The sequence below is a fragment of the Vicugna pacos genome, chromosome 1, assembly GCF_048564905.1.
Source record: "Vicugna pacos chromosome 1, VicPac4, whole genome shotgun sequence".
Classification (NCBI taxonomy): domain Eukaryota; kingdom Metazoa; phylum Chordata; class Mammalia; order Artiodactyla; family Camelidae; genus Vicugna; species Vicugna pacos.
In genome coordinates, this window is record NC_132987.1 from 113,550,082 (window position 1) to 113,572,057 (window position 21,976).

Here is a 21,976-nt window from a genome sequence, read left to right on the forward strand (position 1 = left end):
CTTTCTGGCCCCGAGCAGCCTCATTTCTTGTGGCAAAAAGAAAGAAAGAAGGGTATTTTAATTTGAGCAAGTTGTGTAAAGTGAGAGACTGGAGAAAGGAAAAGGAAAAGAAGTGAAAGGAAAGAATATAGAAGGAAACTGCCGTTTCTGATACAGTGTCTACCTCTCAGTACTTCTGTTGGTTTGCTTTGGCTTTCGGGGGTCAGTCTCCCCGCAGACGCCCGAGCATGGCTCTGCGGGGCGCTGATCACTCCAGCGCGGGGCGGAATAGTCTAAAAATGGGAAACGTTAACAGTTGAGACATTTACTCATTTTCAACAGATATGATTCGGTGAAAATACCTGCTTTTGCATCTCATTTTATTTCCTCAGCCTCTTGTCATTTTAATTGCTATTGACAGCCAGACAGTCATAAGTCTTAAAATCTTCCTTTCTATTTTCCACTGTTTACTATGTGCCAGGCGCTGTGTTAATTACACACTGTATAGGCATTTCCATTTCATCTTCCAAATAGCCCTCAGAGGTAGGTATTATTTTATCATCTCTATTTTAAATGAAGATGCAGAAGTGTATACAAGTTTCCCAGAGCCAGAGAGCTAGAAAATAAAGCCAGGATCCAAACTCAGGTCCGACCAGCAGCAGGGCCCTTGCTCTTCACCCTGTGCAGTGCTGCATGCATGGGAGACGGGATGGTATCAAAGGTCACAGGAGACGGAAAGGGATATACGCTTTGCAACCCGGAGGCTTACAAAAAACCACCCTGAGAGTTATTTTTTTAAACATGGAGGTGAAAGCTCTTTAATGATTAAGTCAATATGCTGAAGTAAATATACTGAAAGACACGCTGGCGAAAAAACTTTCTACTTTCATACATTTGCTGAAGGCTTTAAGAAGCCCAATACTTCTTATTTTAAGCAAAAGTTACAAAGGGACTCTCACAAAATCCTGACTTTCCTTCCCTACTCTTAGAACATTAAACAGAATAAAGAAGGCACTTTGTGGAAAGTAGTGGAGTCAGTGAACAGCAATTTTCCCTTTCTTGAAAAACAGGAAGACTGGGTAATGGTTATTTTTAGGTATATTCCACAGACACTTTGCAATATAGTATTATATACAGTAAAGGACATTTAGGTTGGATGTTATATAGAAAACTGCAAGAGAAAAAACAAAATGTTTCTAACTTAGAAATTCTATGAGGATTTCTTAGAAATTAGAAGCAGAAGTTTCCTAATTTCTGGTTAGAGTCATGCTTCCCAGACCCCCCTTCAGCTAGAGGCCTCCCGCCTGCCCCAGCCCCCACCAGACCAGTCCAGGTCACTGAGCACTGGTTTCCATTTTCTTTCTTTCCTTATTTCTTTTTCTTTAAATTACTTCTCTATCCCAGAGAAAATCTTCAATTGGGTAAATAACAGAATAATTCTATGTATGAGAGAACACTGGTAAACACACAGAAAACCAGAGATTCACGGCATAGGGAAAAGCTCTGTAACACCGTCTGCTCTCCTGCTTGTAATCCCTTTAGAACCAGCTTGATTTGACCGACTATCATAAATGGTTTTTCTGAAATCTAATTTTAAAATTCTTCTTATTGAAGAATAATTTTACCTCATTAATTACTCAGACAATATCATAAAAAGTTGCCCCAATACAGTACTTCCTCATACACTTAGAGATTCTAAGATATTTATTTAATGACAGTAATTATTTAACTGCATCACTTTTATTCAAACAATGAAGTATGTTAAGTTATTTATGCAGAGGACGTTAAAATACTGTTATTTGAAAGATGCCTTGGAGATCATCAAGTGCGATTCCCTCATTTTAAGTTGAGGAAACTGGGGCCTTGATGGGCCCCCTGACTTCTCCAAGATAACATATTTGATTAGTAGCAAATTGGGATCTAAAACCTGGACCTCTTGGCTCCCAGGCTGGGGTGCTGCCTACCGGTCTGGCTGCACTGTATCCAGCAGGTCCTGGGCCTGTGAATCCTGCCTGAGGTGAAGGCTGGTTGCGTCCTAGAACAAAGAGATCACACCATGTATTTAAGTTTTTGCGAGAAAGAAAGAAATAAGAAACCGTGTACTTCTATCCCAAGTGTCTGGTCATGATCCAGTTTTAAGGTTAAGTAGCTAAATTCAAGTGTTTTTACCTATATTTTCTTTCCGTGTCGTTCCAGGGCTTTTGGGTGCTTTGAAGCAGGAAGGGAAAAAAATTAGTCATAAGTAGACAATAAAGCAATATTACATAACATTAGTGGGCTGTTCTGTTTCATTATCAGCAGAAATGGGGGTATGAGATGAGAACAAAAGTACTTTGTTTTGGATAATGATGAAGGGTATTATCAGCCCTGAAGGGTATATCCCCAAACAGAGAAAAATTAAAACACTTATGGTGATATTTCTGGCAGAAGGGTTAGCACTCAGTCTGATACCTCATCCTTAAGGTCACTTTTAAGGTGACTTTCCCAGTAGAGCTGTCTCCTATGAACCTAGGACACATATGGTCAGCCTGTGGGAATGGTCACAAGATGTGGTACTACTAATTTCCAGAACTTGGCGGACAAATTACTCTGGAGCAAACAGACAAAAATGCATTTTCCGAGTCACGTAAGAGGCACCTAACGACACTGTTGTGGGGCTTCAAGCTGAAGATGTCATTATGGATAAAGTAATCTTACGATGAGATCTTCTGGATTTCTACAGCAAAATCCCAGGATTAAGGCAGAAGACAGGCACATCTTGCTATTAACTATCTGCCTTATGCAAGACCATGTTAAAATATGGTTCAGTCTCAGTAGAAAGGTAATAAAAGGATGAAATGAGATTAAACTACTTTGGGGCCAAAAGGAGTAGGGGACACTATTAAGGGCAGCATCTAAGGTTTCTTCTTTTTGAAAGGAAATTCAAGTGTAATTGTTATATGAAATATATCAGTCTTTTAATAACTATAATCTTAACGGCTTCTAGTCTTAACAATCTTTTAAGTGAACTTAGTTCAACATCATTTATATAGAAATATTTATGTTACCTGAAATCATCCAAAAAACACTATATTCTTGGACCTGAATTAATAAGGTTTAATCAGTCAAGTACAGTACATTTCTAAAATCTGACTTATTCCCCCTCAAATTTTGAAGGCATTCTTCTTAAAAAAAATTGTACAGTAATTTCACATCCTGATTATATATGAAATATATAAAAAACAGAGTGCAAAACAGCATAATAAGAACTGCAGGGAAATTAAGTGGACATCCATTAGAAACTACACACAACATAGAATGAAAAGAGAAAAAATACAAGGTAACAAGGACTACATAAGGAGTGGGAAGGGGAGTTTACAGCTGGACTAAGAAAAGACTTATTATGCCTTTAAACACTGGAGGGGCTGACATTTAGGAACCAAATGAGAGATCCGTTTCCATGATGCAGAAGTCTTGTTACCTTCCATCTCTCGCCTAGCTACCCCAGGACTGGGAGGGGCTCCAATACCTTTTCAGAGAAAAACAAGAAGCTGTATATGTTCAGAGCCCACAGCACAGAATGAAAAGCAGGTACACAAAACAATTTCTGAGTTAAACTTACTTTTGCAAAGAAAGTTCACCGCTTTAAATTTCTTCAAAGATTATCAGTACAAACCAAAGTGATTTTAGATGCCTGGCCCAAACCTGAGTTGGGCCCTTTCCTCAGTTATGAGTAGAAAAGGGATGTTAGTTTTCTTTTTATATCTGAGATTACTAGCAGTGGGGAATTTAAAAATCTGTGTAATGAAAGACTTTGCTTCACGATCATATCATTCTTTATATTCACAGTTAAATCATTAATAAAAGCTCCAATATTTGACAGTCAAAAAGGGAAAAAAATCTTAAAGTTCCAATTTCATTTTAAATTTCTATGAGACTACTTTAGTCTCTTAGAAGTTAGTTTTTGATGTATTATTTTAAAAAACTCTAAAAGTACTATAATTACTTTCTCTGAGCTTACTACCTTCAAACAGTTATTGGTTTACAGGGTTAAAAAATATGCTGCAAACACTGTCTACGAAAGAACTGTGAAGAGGAGCAATTTTTAAAATTAAATCAGATTTCTAAGTAAGCCACTGAGTTGCTAACAGGTATAACTTTTCACAAATTTATTTAAAAATTTATTTTTATATAGATAGATTTGTTAATTAAAGGAGAAGAAATAGAATCTATCATGAAACTATAAATAGAATATGAGTTTGAAATCGGAAAAAAAATGTTGTCTGTAAGTCAATTGGAAAATTATCACCCAGCAGTATTTTGCAGAAGCTCTAGTGCTGAAATAATTTTGCTGTCCTTATTATACAAAGTCTTTCACATCTACACACAGCGAAGTCAATCTGTAATAACATATGAATCAGTCAGCAGTGTCGTTAGGCAGCCAGAGCAGAAAGAGACCAACTACACGTGAGCCTTAATGATATTAAAACTGGATTTGTAAAAGCTCTCTGTGGGACTGTGATAACCTGCCTCAGCCCTTCTAGAGAATTAAATTAAATTAGATTAAATAAGCTTGTCAAATGTATACCTCCGACTGAGCTTTGTGTGAGTTTTCATGTGAACCAAATAAACAAAAAGTGACCCATGTGTTAGTAAGAATTTCTTTATTGAAGTATATCAGAGAAAACTGTTCTTCTATTTTTAAAAATGAGGTATGAATTTTATGACAGGGCATGAAAATGCCATGTAAAATGAAAGATGTGTTTCAGATAATTATTATAATTGTAAACTGCATTCCTGGAACATGTTGCTAATCCACAGGCTACTAGAAAGGGAATGCACTAGAGCTGATACAATCTAATAGAATCAGATACTTGGGAAATATTCTATATTCACTGTACCTGAATCATTCTTGAAATTAGTGTGATTTGGGGGAATTAAATCTTTGTAGCCAAACTGACTATATTTATTAAGAAAAAGCATATCAGGCCTTGATGAGTAACTCAACTGTGCTTATCTGGGAAACGGACGCTCTCACTAATTCTATTCACTAATAAAACCGAGCTCTGATCTTTCACTCAGCAGGAATATAATGGAAGTTTGCACTTATTTTAACTTGGAATATAAATGTCATTCATTTTGACTTTTATCAAACAAACCTAAATGTCTTTCAGTTATAGGGATCAAACACCAAAAAATTAATGAACCAAGATCCATACATTATAACAGATATAAATGGTTACCTCCAAATTCTTTTCTAGCAGGTGCAGGACTCCTAGCCCCTTATAGTTCACAAGAGAATGTGCAGCAGAAAGGAAATGGCATTAAATAAAGAATGGAAACAAATATTTACCATAGTATTCATGATGTCAAACAGCATGTAGAAACTACACATTCATATACTGGCACCATAAAAAAGCTATGATGTAAACACTTCTAATAACTTAAGAAACAACACTATACTTACTTACAAGGAACATAATACTTAAAAAGAACAAATACATAAAACTTTCTAGTAAATAAGTACATGCACGTTCTTCAGTTCTAGTTATGCACTGTACAGAAATTAGTATGACCACATGAAATCAGCAGAAACAAAACAAACGCCTCTCGCACGCTTGTAAGAAGTCAGCTCTGAAAACATGCTGCAGGAGTCTAGCTGGGCAACAGTCTTTCCACCTGTCCTGTCAGGCCTGCCATGTTCTTTAGTAAAGCTGAGGAAGGAGCACCAACCGAAGAAAAGCAATAAAATCTAGAAGCTAGAGTTTCGAAAACATGCAACATGTTTTAAAATAGAGTAGTGGAGGATTTTCAATCTAGCGAAACTGGAAATAAAACGGTTTGTTACCTGAAGGCGGAGGCGGTCTCTGTGGGGGAGCTGGACGTGCAGGAGGGGCAACGGGGCGGGGGGGAGGAGGCCGCTTGGGCTCTAAGGTCTGGGAAGACTCTTTCTGCTGCGGTTGTGTTGCTGGCAGAGTGTCAACAGGAGAACCTACAAAAGTGCCTCAGGTAAGAAGGTCAGGTTCCAGGTGGGTATGAGCACAAAGCGCACTTTCTACACATGTCTCATCAATTCTCTCTTGTGCTATTTTCTAACTTTTTACTACAGCATAATGACGCACAGTTTTACTATCAACAGCTTAAGCAGTTCTGCTATTCAATTACGCTTTGGTACCATGGAAGCATAAGGCTAGCTCTACCGGACTCCTTCCCCAGGCCCCAGGTGCTGAAGGGGATTTACTGAGTGGCCCCATCGAGACCGCACAAAGTACTGAGGGAGATAAGTCACTGTAGTCTGCTGGCCAGTGGAGAAGAAAAAGAAAAAGGGAGTCTCTTCTCTCTCTACCTTAGCTTATCTTGAATTTATTGAATGAAGCCAGAACTATAAGAGTCGCATGGGGGAACTAGGGAAATGTGTAAGGTGGAAGACATTTTCTGAAGATGCTGGTTAGCATGGAACATGCAACTTAACCACGTCATGTAACAACTTCCAGAGACAAGTCTTCCCACTTTGAAGGAGTCATGACCATAAAGTTGAATTTGAAAAATTTGCTTTGTCTCTTTTGTTCCATATTATAATTTAGGTAATGTACAGACATACAGTTAAGCCCAAACAGTTATGAGTTCTTACGTAACAACAGAAAATCATCAAGGATAAGCCACGGACAAACCTGACCACGTAGAAAAAGGATGAAGAAAAATTCTCATCCAGTGACAGTGATGAGTATCCTGTTCATTTACTACCTACAAAGTTTCCTCTTTTGTATGCAGAGAAAACATGGTACACGTTAGCTTATGGATATGAAAGTTAAACAAACATGGCTCTCCAAAGGAAATCCAAGGGCATCAGAGATGTAACCATCCAAAATCAAATGTATCAGCCAGGGAAAGTCATACAACACTTTAAATAAAATACACACTTTGTGAAGCTGGGTGCCCAGGCGTTCTCGATGGTGCTCGACTTGGTCTTACAGGAAGGGCAGGTACAGGGCCCTCCGATATTGTGGGTGACTGGCAGGGACTGGTTCGGGGTGAAGAACCCGGGGAAGTGCCAAGGCCAGAACTCGAAGATGGCTGGAGATGCTGAGGAAGAATTTCCTCCACCTCAGCACTGTAGTCATCAACATCGCCTGGGAAAACACAAGGTTCTTAATGTTACCACCGTAACTTTCTCAGAGATTTTTTTCCACCAATCTAGGTTTTAAGGGGTTTATGACACTGTAAATACATAAAGATTAAACATGCAGGCATATATAAAAATGTATATGCATAAAACTAGGAGCACAAATGCTCTGATGGAAAATGTAACTAAAGACCGTCTCTTGTCTCAGAGTAGAAGGATGCAGCCCAGAGCTGGGCTGATTCAATGGCGTTCAGTGTTCCCGTGCGCAGCTGTCTCCGTGCTGGCTGACTGAGACGCTTACCGCTCTGCCTCCAAACCTCCCATCTTACTCTAGGGCACTGCCTCCTCCCCAATGCCCTCAGTTCGGGTCTGGTCCTTACAGCAGACAAGCTGTCACAGGGTCGCACACCCTGCCCCAAAAGTCTCCTCACTACTCTGTCCCCTGTGCTCCCCCTACCCAATATACAGCCTCTTTGCTTGAACTGAACAGGAGGAAATGGTTCTCCCCTGAGGTCTCCTCATCTCCGCTTTCCTCAGGGTTGGCAAGTGCGGTCAGGGTGCCCCTTGCAACTTAATTCCAATTCCAGAACTATAATCCTCCAACCTGGAACAAAAAGGCCTATTTCTTGGAGCTGTGCCATCAAGAAATGTATATCACACCCTCAACCACCGCTTGCCGCCATAATCTCCAACCTCCCTCCTTCTGGTCACTTGAACCCATTCATCTAGGACTAAGGACAGAGCAAGATGGCAAGTGGGTCCTATCATCTTTCTGAGTGACACTGAAGTCCACGTGGACAACCCACCAATGGGCTAATGTCTTATCCCTGCTGCCAGTCTCCTCCACTTCAAACACATGTGTGCCTGGAACTGCAGGACCTCCGAAACAGCAAGCTCAAAACGTTTCACTCGGACCACCAGCTCCCAGCCTTTCAGTCTCGCCCTTGGTTACTCTTTCCTCTTTTGACTTCAGCAGGATCCAGGCCTTCCATCCCTCCTCTTTTGGCCCCTATTCGATTCTGCTTCTCTGCATCTGTCTTCACATCCTCTGGTTCTTCACCTCGGCCGTCCCCCTCCTGCACATTCCTCCATCGCACCTGCATCGATCCCGCTGTCTGATCTCTCCATAACCGCACCAAGGCTGCCGAGGGCTGCAGCCAGAGGAAACCACACAGTCCTGATGACTGCAGTCAAGTTAACTCCATGGGTTTCAGCCTCCTCTGGGCTCCCACAGCTGCCTGGCAATCCCACAAGTTCCTGGCTGGCTCTCTCTCCTTCTTACCCCTTCTCAGGAGTGCTATCTTGAACCTGCTCAACTCTCCGAAAACTGTGGGTTGCCTCACTCCTTAAACTTCAGAGAGAAAAAGGGCAGTCTTAAGATGGAAACCCCTCTCTTCAGCAACCTGCCCCCCAGCTGGCATTGAATCACATGGTTGGCACTCATATTTATAGATGAAAAGAATGGGGTTCTGACCACCCCTGTTTTCTCCGCCACCATGCTCTCCTGCTCATTCTCCCCTGCCCCTCCCCAATGTCGCCAGCCCTTTCCATCAGCACTAAGCCTTCTCAAGACTCTCGATTTCAAAACTACACTCCCTGGGGCAACTGCCTTCCTATTCCCGCTCCCCCTCAAGTCTGCCTTAGCCAAACTTCTTAAAAAGTTGTCTACAGACACTCTCTGCACTTCTTCACCTTCCCTCCTCACCTCGATTTACCACCATCTGGCTTCATCACTCCACTGAAATCACTCCCCTGAACATCACCAACAGCCTCCTCCCCGGTGCTAAACCCAAAGGGCAAGCTGCACTGCTCACTTCTCTCTCTGCGACACAGGACGCCTCGGACCACGCTCCCCTGTTACCCTTTCTTTCCTTGATGTTTAAGCTGCTATATTCTCCTGGCTCAATGACATTTCTAGTTGTTTCTTCTCATTTTCCTTTCATGCACAGCCTTGTTCTGCCTATCCTTAAAGTCTGAGTTTCTGTTCAATCCCAGGACCAGTCCTCTCCCATCTCTGTATAATCCCCCTGGCCATGCTAATAAACACGCAGGACTCTAACTCTCATTGGGGCTGCCTCGTGGGCCCAGAGCTCTCTGCTGAGAGAGGGCACACACCCACAGCCTGGGCCCGACAGACCTCCCAGACCCCTCAGATCCAACATGCCCAAAACCAACATCTCCTGCCATCCACCCTGCTCCTCCTCCCGCACTTCTCACTTACTCCCACACAAGCGTACCTGCAGTGTCTGCTTAGGTCCTTTTCCCCCTTAGGCCTCTGCACACTCCTTCTTTCTGGTTCACCCTGCTCTATTCTCTTTAATCTAATTCTCACCCAGTCCTCAGATTCTCAATTTCAATTTCTCTGGGAACTTTCCCAAGTTCCCAACTCTAGGTTAGACAAGTGTCCCATGAACTCCTGTACCATCGTTCCCTCGTGCACTGATGTCACATGATTATAACTGCCTGCTTACTTGTATGTAGCACCCACTGAGCTGTGAGTCTAGGGAGTGCAAGGATGACATCTGTTAAATTTCCAGCACCCAGCATGTACCTGGCATATAAAAGGTACTGCATAAATGTGGGGACTAAGTAAACAAATGAACAGGGACTGAAAATGAGACAATCTAAGGTGTTTAACTCTGAAATGCATTATCTAGCTATACAGGGTATCACAATATGATGTATGTCATTTTATAAACTAAGGTATGCATTTTAATGGAAACTACGCTAAAATAAAACAGCAGATAGCATAAGAAAGCAAATGCATTTCTTAATCACATTTAAGCAAATTATTATATTGAAATAACCCATCCCAAATTCTAAAGTTGAAATGATTATATTTATATAGGTGTGAAGGGTTCAGTTTCAAATGCATGTGTTCCTAGCCACTTGGAAAATCTTTTAAAGTTAATTTTGAAATATATCCTCTTTTGTAGCAACTATTTTGAACTCATTTCTGCACAATGAACTTCTCCTTTTCTACCTTGAGGACAATTAGTGGGACCAAACCATATACCCAAAATACCAATTTGTGCTCTTATCACACAAGGACATCAACATTTGTAAAGGTCTTAACCTGTGAATGGCCCAATGGCAAATACATCTGAAGTCTGGGTATGAGGAAAATACACACAATACAATGCAAAACAAAACCTAATTAATATTGCTCTGTGTGTTACAAGAAGGAAGAAAAGGATAAACTCGGAGGCTCAGACTTCACTGATGCGAAGGAAACTTCTCTAGAAGCACAGAAGGAAACGCGCCCAGTAAGCAGACCTTCCATGTCGAAGTCGGCCGTGACCTCCGCGTCCTCCCCCAGCAGCGTGGAGCTTGTTGACGACGGCAGCGGGACACCGATTTTCTCTAAATTCATTTCTTCTTCCAAATTTTTGATCCAGTCTGGACTTTTTAAAGTAATAGTTATAGTCCGACCCAATAACTAGGTAAGTAACAGAGATATAAAATAAAAATTCATTGGCATGAAAATTAACTCTGTGGGAATAAAGTGACTGCCTTAGTTATACTACGCAACAGTATAGGCTCAATTCAGCTATACTCAATTCAAAATAAACCGTTTTACTATACTGCATTTTTAACTAGTTAAAAATGTTCCCAATTCTCCTATGTTGCTAAATAGGTCTTCTTTTCCGGAATGCACACAGATTTAAGTTTCCTTTGCTGCCAGTATCTTCCCAAGGTGAGATATAAATTCACTGACAATTCTGCTTCATCATTTTATACTTCCTAAGGTTTTGAGATACAGATTAAATCACTGTTCTTATGTGAAACAACTACAGAAAGGACAGTGGAAAATCCTTAAAATACTCTCCCTGTTCATTCGGTATAAGGGTAACTTTCTAACTTGGTATAATGGTCTTGAAAGTTACTTATAGTGCCGAAGTAGTTTCAGCATTTCAAATGTCAGAAGAATAATGAGAGAATTTAAGACCATTTTTAATCTTCAACAAAAGTTAATCATTCTAAAAACAGAAGGGCTGGTATCTATGACACTGGCATCCTGCCTTTCCCATAAATATGAGCAGCTTTTAGATAAAAGTATAATCTAAACCAACCAGTACATTATAATCAAGGTATACTGTCCTGTCGATGTATTAAAAAAATACTCTCCTTGGCTCAAAGTGCTATTGACAGTAGAATTCTTTGAAGGCATAGGATGGAGAGATTAAAAGCTGCTGGCCTGAATAGCACAGCCATGTATGAGAGTAATTAGTGTCTACATTGAGCTTTGAAGTCAAAGTCCTAAGGACTAATTCTTTACTCACTTATTAGACCACATCAGTTAAATTTCAGAACTTGGCAACAGGCTTCATAGGTCATTTGTTACCTTTTAAAGTCAACAACATTCTTTATGTATTTGCCAAAGAATACCAACAAGTACTCTCAAGCCCCAGTCACTATCACGGCCATTTAAGATGAACTTCCTTAAGAATATCCACTTGGCAGAAATTGGAGCCCAGAGAAAAGAAAAAAAAATTACGTGACAGAAAAGGAAATGCTCAAGAAGCTCATCCTTTAGGTTTGCCCTGCTGAAGCTGTATACTTTTCCGAGATTCTCCCCTGAAATGGAAGAGTTCCTATTGATCTATTTGCAGCTAGAAGATTTTGGGCTGAAATAACAGTACTAACAAAGATAGACCAGAGGCGTAGAAATGTCTAACTTTCAAAAGGATAAATCAAACATTATTATGCATTTTCCAAAAACATTATTTTTTCAGAATTTTGAAAATCTTTTAAGGGAGCTAAGGCGGCTACTTTCTAAGAGCATAACATAGATGACCAGACTTGAGGGTGAGGAACAGAGCTGAAAAGAAGGAAGGAAAAATAAAACTAGGAAAATTGTCAAGGAAAGGTAAAAGAAATATTCAGGAAGGGAATAAGGCTGACAAAGTACCAAACTGAGAGTTGCTCTTAAATGTGTCATCATGGGATAAGGAAGGGCTTTTAAGAGGTCAAAGGTAGAATTAAATTTAAAAATCAATACTTTCCATATGGTGAAGTCACAGCAAAGTCACAAGACAAGCTGGGAAGAATATCTTCAGCACATTATAAAAAGGGGTTAACATCAAGGGAGCTTCAAAAGATGAATACCCCAATGGGGAACGGGCTAGGCCATAAACAGCTTGTCAGAGAAGTACAAATGACCAATAAATTAAAAAAAGTAGTAATCAAAGTACTAACACAGAAATGACATAGTACTTCTAGTTCTACAGATTGTCGAAGTTAAAAAATACCTCATTTTGATTAGGATGTTGGATATTAGGTAATCCGAGTCACAATGCAACTAGATACATTCTTTCTAAAGAGCAATTAGCCAATAAATATCAAATTTTAATATGCCTATATTCTTTGACATTGCAAATGTACATTTAGGAATTTATCTTAAGGAATAACAGGATAAGCATGCACAATTATAGTGTATACAGGGGTTCCCTGGAATGTTGTTTTTAATTATTAAAAGTTGGGAACAATGCAGATGTCTACTAATAAGAGTCTGGTTAAGTAAATTTATATTTATATTTATATATTTATCTACATAATGAAACTAATGCAGCCATTAAAAATGACGTATTTGTTCATGTAGATGTCCATGATTCATATAGCTCATTTGTGTTAATATATATATGCATATATGAAGGTTAAGAAAAATTATTTCGTAATGGTCAGATTACAAGCAGTCTTTATTATTTTTCTTTATACTTTTCTATATTTCTTGATTTATTTTTGCATGAGAATGTTACTAGTGCATTCTGGAAAAACAAATAAAATCTTACAAAATCTATTTCAAAAACAATAAATGCATGGAAGTCTTTTTCTCCAAGTGGAAGTTCTGTAACAGAAGAGGAAGCTCAGGAAAATCTTTATGGAATTGCCTACCATTGGAGAAATTACGTCTTGATTTTAGTCCAGTCAATTGATCATATACTTAGATGTTTAAGATTTGTCTGAAACCATTCACGAAACACTAGTGGACATAGACAGCATCTTACAGAAGTAAAATTATTCTAGGCCATTGATGTAAATTTCTCCCATCAATGACACTTCAAATCACAGGCTAGGAACATCTCCACTAATTAAAAATTTCTAAAATGCCTCAATGGGATGGACTTGTAATCTATGGGAATTATTCTACCTATGCTTGAAAAAGGTACCTGTGTACCATGATCCAAGCCAATAAAACAAGTTCCTTAGACTAATGAGCACCTTCCTCCCTTGTTTTCTTGTAAATAAAGCATTTTCTTCATTTGCTAGAAATCTGTTCTACTATACAGATGAGCCATAGTAACTATTCCAATTAAAAATTTTAGTTTTATATAAAAAAAATAATAAAAATAAAATTGGGTAGTAAACACTTTTTTTTTCTTAGTCTCTAGCCATGATTAATATCTCTAGGGAGGGACCAAAATAATCTTAAATTAATCTGAAACCTAGTCTAAATAATAAATGTTAAAGTACACCATAAGGTCTTTTATCCTCTTGAACTACAAATACATTTAGATAATTTGCTGTATGCCTATAAAATACAATCTTCAGATACTTAGTTTCAGAATGGTTTAGAATCAACAAACTTACCTCTTTACCATTCAGGCTCAGAACACTCAAGGCAGAGCTTCCCTCCAAAAATGTAACCCACATTTTATCTTCTACAAATCTTTAAGGAAGAGAAAAACAAACAATAAACAACTATAATTAATACTCAGTTTATAACTAGCTCAGTGACTAGTCCAATGATTATTGATTCACGAAGGCTCACAGAGGCCAGAAAGTGAAAATACAAGAGCGAGAGCAGTGGGGCCAGTGGTGACCTGCAGAGGGCACTCTTCCCCTAAAAGCGTTCAAATACAAATTTCTTTGAAGTACTATGTTAGTTAATAGAACAGTCTGCCAGAAGAAATGGGCCTGTGGACCTCCAGTTATGATCCCTGCTAATCTAATCTTTCATTCCATTGACAAGAGAAAAAGGGCCAGAGGTTAAGGGGCTTGTTCAAAGTGACCCTACGAGGAGAGTAAGTTACAGGGCTAGGATCCCAGTCTCCCAAGCCTGGAATCCAGTACTCTGCATTGCCACTGTCTCAGTGACTTTCCTGAAGCAAATTTCTTTTGACCAAGAAAGAAGGCAGGGAGTTGTCACAACAACAACAGCAACAACAACAACAAAATCTGTCAGCCAGTCCCTCAATCAGACTGGCCCGAGGGAGTCTTAGGTTATGGTCCTGTCTTTATTTATTCAGTGACAGCCAGTTACTCTCTTGAGACTTCAAAGCCTTAGCTGTGATTCTAAGTTTATAGTTTTGAGATAAGAAACCCACAAAAGGAAAAATAGAAAGGCCATTAGAACAAGTTCTGAAGAAGACGGTCACTGATATGTAATAATGTTATCATGAAAAAAGAATAAAACAAATTATAACATTATAAGTTTTACTTATAGAAACAATTTTAATAGTTGAACTAATCCAAACTGTATTTATAAATTCAGAAATCCTTGTAGATCTTTCAGATGAGAAATGGCAAAATACATAGACATGCGCACACACACACACTTACTTAGTAAGAGACTCAATTTCTTGGCATGAAGTTATTACTAAGTTGCAGGATGCTATTGTTTGAACAACATAGGGACATCATTCCTACCTAAAGATTATGAAGGGATCTTACTCAAATTGTTGACAACGGACAATAACCTTCCTCCAAAGGTTATAATCACTACTATACAGCTGCACTCAGGCTGCACCAGTCTCCCCGACCCCAAGCAGCATTTGTTCTTTGACGGTGGAACCAAAGCGTTTGTGATCGTAAGGCAGGGCTAATTTCTTGGTCCTATTCTTAACTGCCAGTGTGCCCCTTACACGTTTTTTAACTTTAACAAGTTAACTGTTAACTGGATTCTGGTTCTGATAACCCACAGATTTATGTAGGACATTTTAGAAGCTGTGTTTTCTTCCTATTTTCACTCACTAGGATAAAAACTACACTTTTCCCCCCATAAGTATCTAAATTTGCCCTGTCTACATTTCCAGAAAATCTCTTAATTACATGTAAAGGGGTGTAGAGACTTTAGCCACTCCTTAATGGTTGCCTTATTCTAGACCAAAAGGTGATAATCAGTTTAGCCTTACCTGTGACAGCAGTCCTGTCCTTGTTTACTTTCAGCGTCTGCTTTTTCTAGTCTAACTTGGATATCTTAAGGTGTTAACAACTGGAATATTCCGTGTGAGGAGGCACGCCATGGTTTTATAATGTTAGAATAATGCCTTGTTTTGTTACCAATACTTCTTCCAATGACAACAAGCATTTGGGGGGAAGCTTTTGGCTCTAATTTAATACCAAGTTATTTGAGACTAGGATACAGACAAGACAGTCCTCTTCAGAGTCTTTCATCCCTGAAGTGCACTTCAGGTTCTGTCTAGCCCAGTGCAATATTTCACACTTGCTCAAAGGACATTTATCTGCTACTTGGCCGCCCACTCACACAGTCCACATGATGGTCCCGGGGGTTTGGCATTTCTGTACTTGGCAAAGCTTACTGTCATCTGTAAACTTGCACATTTCACTATGTACTTGCTAGAGCCTTACAATTTTCAGATATTTCATGTCTCATTTTAAATCCTTGGGGTAGATCTTTGTCAAATGGTTTGAGGGAAGTCTAAACACAATTTCCTCTCTATTTGCCCATTTACTCTCTAAAAGGACTCTAGGGTTCTCAGTCATGTTCCTCACTCAACAAGAAATCATACCAACTTCATTCTGTGGACAATTCTGTTTTAGGAGCTAGGGAAGCCATTATACATATGCTGATCACCCCTAGATTCCAGACAGGAATTGAGTCTTCAGTTTCTCCTCTGCTCTTCCACAGCATCTAGTATAGAGATATGCCCACCAACTGTCTATAAAACACACCTAAATAAGCAGATGGACAGCACAGAAAGGAACTTAATAGTACCTCTTCTGTATGGAAGTCAAACACATATACGTTTTTCAATGTCTCAAAACTGCTGCACATTCAGAAGAGAACTTTTTTTTAACAACAAAAGAGGCATCTGGTTCTGCAAAAGGCACATGGTTAAGTCGCTGACAGGAACCAAGACGGGAACGGGAGACTCCTGACTGTTCCCCTAGCAGTACTGCTTCTCCATTAGCTGGAAATTAAATGACTTAAAATTATTAAAATATTAAATTTCTTAAACCTAGGGCAAAATAGTCACTCCACTTTACTCTTACCCCTCCTTGGAAAAAAACAGCAATCACATCTTCATTTTGCCACAGGTTTACATGTTATATCACATATTAATCTTGAGAGAACACATTTAAATGCGCACATATTTTTGTTTATCAATTGTTCATATACAGTTTCACGACTCAAGAATTCAGTTTCAAAACCTATGAGCCCTTTGAATAATACTTCTATAGTGTGATTTTCTTTTAGTTTGAAAATACAAATACTCATACACTAGTCAAATACAAAGTAAGGTGATTTCTAATACAGAAAATATTACTTATGAGTCATGAGTTGCTTTTGGACAATACATACTTTACTCACCTTATGAGTATAACTTCACCAAAGTGTGTAAACTGCTGCAGAAGCTCATCAATCAAAGTATCGTCGAAAAAATTATTTTCTGGTAAGGAACTCCTGATTGAGACTAACACCGTACCATCTGGTGGACCCTGAACGGCAATCACTTCTTTATAAATGTTCTGCCTCTCTTCAGCTTCAACTTCAAATATATCGATATCAATCAGGGCAACGACAGGCCTTAGGCATAAAGGAAGAGAGACGTGTTAGAAACGTTTAAGGATGTATTTCAAGTAAATTGCAAGCCCGGTTACAGAAATATGGAGACTTTAAACCTATGGTCCGAAGTCTTCAGCTCAGCCCTTCCGTAGTGCAGCAAAGTGCCAGGAGTCCACGTGTAGAGGATTTTGCTTCCATCTTGAAAACTAGCATTTAGAAGATCTAAATCTTCAGCTGCGGTCAGAATAAAACAAAACACAGAAGCCACATGAGCATGACAGGTCATGCAGAGAAAGGAGCTGCCGCCTTTGTTTCACCAGCTTCAGTTTTCTGAGGCTGGGACACCAGACACACTTGCTAAGAGGCAGGAAGTATACACACCATTAGGTTAGAAAGGCTCTTTGGTGAGGTTATCATGTTATACTTTACTTAGTTAAAATTAAAATGAGCCTTTACTGAGATTACTTAAAGGCCTGTGACCAGACAGGGTTTCACACATAATTCAATGGACAAGTAGCAGTTCAAAATATTTGCAAACCATTTGACTTATTCAAGTTAAAAACCTTAATTAGCATCCAGCCAACAATTTTATAAAGAGGTTTCCTTGCTTTTCTTTATATGACACTATGTCACTGAAAGAAAATAGACTGAAAAATTAAATAATTATAAGCAGGTCTGAGAACTTTAAGTTTTACATTTAAATTGCATTGATTTTATCCTAGATAACCTTTATTGAAAAAAAAAGTAGCCCATCTCTCTCCTTATTTGATATTTATATCATTTCCCTTTTTCTTCATAAAATTTGCACTAACTCATTTAAACGAACCCCATTTCCCGACCTGATCTGTCGAAAGGCCATTTCCGTCTTCTCCAGAGGACACGGTCTGTCCACGCAGGGGTGCGGCACTTCTCACTGGTGTCATAGTCATCGGAAAACAAATCGTATTTGTATGTTGGAGCAAAGGTTACTTTTCCTTCTAAAAATCCCCTAAAGATCTAAAATGAACATACACAAAGTTAAGTTATTCAAAAAGGCAAAAATGTTCTGTTTTCACTCAGGCACCCATTCATTAAATATCTACTATGTGCTGGAAACGCTCATGTGAAATCTACGTGCCTCTGATGAACACTTCTAACTGAATGGACAGACCTTAAGGAAAATAACTTAAGACTTGGCCTTTTTCATGACACTTGTCTAACGTTTGGTTAAACAAAGTACAAAAACATGAACGGTGGAATTCCATGAGACTTTCGCACTATATGAGATATTTAGAACTGTATGGAATTTTGGAAATCACAGAGTCTGGTGTCTTACTCTCAGATGAGGAACTGGGGCCTTAGAAAGTTACATAATACCCAAAGTGTTAGAATTTAAGGCGGATGACCACAAAGGTACCATATCAAATGGCCTCAATCACTTCTTTAAAAAAAAAAATTTTTTTTAATAAATTCTTCCCAAATCTTATGGTCACAAGTTTTAAGAAGTAAGTTTCAAAGTCAGATTATATGAGAAACAACAGTAAAAAATAAAGCCTATTACCATAGGTTCTTAAAGGCAAAAAAGCAGTAGCCCTGATGAGTAAGATTCTAAATTTGCTATTACTGAAAAAAAAAGTATATTCTTCTACTTGAAAGTGAATCTCATAGAGACATAATACCTTTTGCCCCTGGGAATTATTATGAGTTTTTCTTTCCTTTTCTTTTTTTAAAAGAGAAGCTAGTTTTACAGCTGTTAAACTATAAATATATATTTATTAAGTATAGACAGACTCCAAGAGATTAAAAGAAAAAGCAATAGTTTGATTAAGGAAAGTATGTTTTCATAACTGAAGATCCTCTTCTTAATGCAAGTACTTTAAGTATGTATTTACCTGCCCAGCATTTTTCTGATTAATAAGTTGATCTCCTGCTATAAGAGAATCCCAATTTTGCTGTCTTATCAGCTCTTTAACTTCTTCATTAGGGAGATCAATTCGGTAGTTGAAATCACCACACCAAAATACATAGTCATGGGAAAACAGCATCCTTCCCTAGAAGCAGGGAGATAAAATTTTAAATTAAAAACCATCAATTTAAACGATGTTTTACAACTTTTTCTTTGCCTCAGATACGCTTGCCTCCCCCATGCTGTGTCCTGTTTATGTAGCCCGACAGTCATGTCACATGAAGTATCTATTCAGGTGAACACTGCTGACATTTCTAGGAACTGCCTGAAGTTTGCAAAAACTGATATAGAATTTGGGGTAAACTGTAATACATTTCAAAGCTTCCTCTTCAAAAACAAGCCACAAGAGTTTACCATTGGAAAACTCAGCTTCCGTGCTATTTCTACAAAATCTTCATTTCTTTCTTTGACTTGTGACTGTCCTGCAGCAAAGTGGCTGCAGACGAAGCAGAGGCTAGTTGTGTGGAACAACATGCGTATTGCAACCGCTCCCTTATTTCCAGTGGCGCCTCCCATTCCAGTCTTCACAGTATCAACCGCAACATCCCTTTAAAATGAAGAATTCTAAATCAAAGACCAGGAATTCCAACAGTTCTGTGTGCATGAGCAATTAGGAATGTCTATTACATAATTACAACCCTGCACACTGTAGGGCACTTTTGAGGGCAAGTCTGTGAAACAGTACAGTGAAACCACTAGTGACTTGCCAATCAAGAACATATTTAGACACAAGAACCATGAGTAAGTGTTTCTCTGAAGCCACAAATGTGCTTTCCCTGTTATGAGATTCTGGGAAGGAGCCTAGGGGGAGTGATCTGTTTACTGACCTGATGAATGGAGCATGCTGTGGTCTGATAAAAACAAACAGGCAGACGCCCACCAACTGCTCAGAAGCCAGCAGCACATACTTGTTGTCTCTGGAGATGGTCTTCTGAAGTTCCACAGCCCAGAGCTTCTGATTTGTTGTGCTATCAAAATTATTAAAAAGGAAACCTTCAAAAAGATGACTACAGTAATATAGCCTATTTTGTAAGACATTTTACTTTTATATGCCCACATTTATTAAGACTACTGACATCATGAAATCCACACCAGCAGTGGAATGCAGGCCGTTTCTTGGTTTCCTTTAAAAAGGAAAATCCCAAACTTAGCCAAGAACACCACACTTCGAAGTCTAACTTATTACTCCCTTCCTTACAAAGAAAACATGAGCTTACTTATTAAACGTGTGTTCGCCATGTGAGTAACCTCAAGCTTGTACACTTTACTTCTTCCTTAGTATTCACTAAGGTAACAGAGAACATGCTTCCAGATAGACTTCTCCCCCTCTTTCATTATTTTTATGGATTGTAATAGCTTAAAAAATGTTATTATGGAAAATTTTAAACATATACACAAAAAGTGATAATCATGAAATAAACCACCATATGCCCATTACCCAGCTTCAACAATTATTAACATTTTGTGGATTTTTTTCGTCCATACTCCTCCCCCGACCTTTTTATTTTAACTTGGAATATTTTAAACCAAATCTAAGATACAGGCCATTTCACCCAGAAACACCTTAGTATGTACCTTTCACATAAGCACAATGCCATTATCACAATCAAATGTTAACAATTCCATAATATCATCTGATACTCAGTTCATATTTAAATTTCCCTGATTATCTAAAAAAATGTCTTCTTACAACTGGTTTATTTAAAACAGGGTCCAAATAAGGCCCATACATTGCATTTGCTTGTTGTCTGTTGAATCTCTCTCAATCTTTAATAGTCCCTCAGCCCTCCCTAGCACCTCCTTTTTTTTTTTTTTTACACTCCACCCCCCTTTTAAGGCATTTACTTTTTTAGAAGCTGGGCTATCTGTCTGTAAAATGTTTAACAGTCTGGATTTGTTTAATGTGTCTTTATGGTACCTTAACTTGATCCTCTAATTGTCAGATTTGTTTTAAACTGGTTAATATAGAAGCTTGATTAAGAAATAGTCCATTTTATTTATTTGTTTTGGCAAAAAAATAATCTCATAGGTGGTATAGTCACCCTTGCATCACAGCAGAAGTACATACTCTCTGATATTACACCTGATCAGCTGTTCAGACTGTGACAATCAACTCTTTTTTTTTAAATTGACGTACAGTTGATTTACAATGTTTTGTTAGTTTCTGGTGTACAGTGAAGTGACACAGTTACACGTATATATTCTTTTTCATTATAGGTTATTACAAGATATTGAATATAGTTCCCTTCTATATAGTAGGACTTTGTTGTTTATCTATTTTATATATAATACTTTATATACAATCACCTCTTTATAATAAAAAGTTCCCCTATTGATCCTTCTTCTAGGGTTTTAACACTGACTGGTGATCACTGCCTAGACCCATTATGTCATTAGGGGTTACAAAATGTTGATTTTATAATTTCAGCATTCCATGGGCATTTGTAATAAGGTGGAATTCATCTATAAAGAACTTTTCTCTAATCAATGATTCAGTTATTTTGAAACACAGTTAGCATAAACGCTTGAGCCATTCTATCTAGACATTTTCAGAGTAGTAAGTTTGTGCCCAAGAACCTCCAATGGTGAGCAAGAGTTTTTCTCATAGTTCCAGGTCATACAAAGGATAATTGGTAAGCCAGACTATGATCTCACACCCATCCATCTAATCTACCTCACACTACGCCATGCTACCACCAAAATACAAATTCAGTGCATGGATTCTCTACCCACCATGACTCCACCCACCATGACCTGGATTCTGAAAAGAAAATGACAGCTTTCGCCCTTTCTTCAGCTCACTGCCCAAGTTATCTTCTCCATGAATCCTAATCATCCCACTCAAAACTGCACACATCTCCCCACCTCCACATGCTATGTAATATACTTACTAGAGTTGTTTATTGTCTGTTTCTTCTATCAGAAAAGAAGGTCCATGCAGGTCAGGGTTTTTGTGTTTTATTTAGTGATGTATCCTTAGCACCTAATTATAGGTGCTCAATAGATATCGGTTAAATACATGAATGAGTAATTACTACTTTTATTAAAGGATAATTTGATTAATCTCTACTTAAACAAACAACTGAACAATTTGTTTGGTACTGGGAAACCTAAGAGTATGTTCTATTTTAAGATCTGAATATGCATTTTCAGGAAAGATATTCGAACAGCAAAATGAATGAAGATGGATTTCTTTTCT

General features: G+C 38.5%; 1 protein-coding gene across 6 annotated transcripts in view; it reads right to left on the minus strand.

Moving 5' to 3' along the window:
* The window catches only part of SYNJ1 (synaptojanin 1), an 81,257-nt gene that overhangs the window by 9,633 nt on the left and 49,648 nt on the right, over window positions 1–21,976 (minus strand). For 2 of the 6 annotated variants that reach the window (XM_072968550.1, XM_072968576.1), the window contains 14 exons: window positions 19,605–19,745; window positions 19,132–19,324; window positions 18,704–18,862; window positions 17,672–17,828; window positions 16,949–17,066; window positions 16,638–16,853; window positions 13,673–13,751; window positions 10,358–10,520; window positions 6,879–7,088; window positions 5,807–5,950; window positions 3,440–3,487; window positions 2,149–2,187; window positions 1,944–2,014; window positions 164–272 (listed from right to left, as the gene is read on the minus strand). In XM_072968550.1, coding sequence (XP_072824651.1) covers window positions 164–272; window positions 1,944–2,014; window positions 2,149–2,187; window positions 3,440–3,487; window positions 5,807–5,950; window positions 6,879–7,088; window positions 10,358–10,520; window positions 13,673–13,751; window positions 16,638–16,853; window positions 16,949–17,066; window positions 17,672–17,828; window positions 18,704–18,862; window positions 19,132–19,324; window positions 19,605–19,745 — 1,847 coding nt within the window. Of the gene's footprint in view, window positions 1–163; window positions 273–1,943; window positions 2,015–2,148; window positions 2,188–3,439; window positions 3,488–5,201; window positions 5,241–5,806; window positions 5,951–6,878; window positions 7,089–10,357; window positions 10,521–13,672; window positions 13,752–16,637; window positions 16,854–16,948; window positions 17,067–17,671; window positions 17,829–18,703; window positions 18,863–19,131; window positions 19,325–19,604; window positions 19,746–21,976 lie in introns of all 6 variants that reach the window. The other 4 variants (XM_072968585.1, XM_072968553.1, XM_072968560.1 and 1 more) reach the window with 4 other exon arrangements.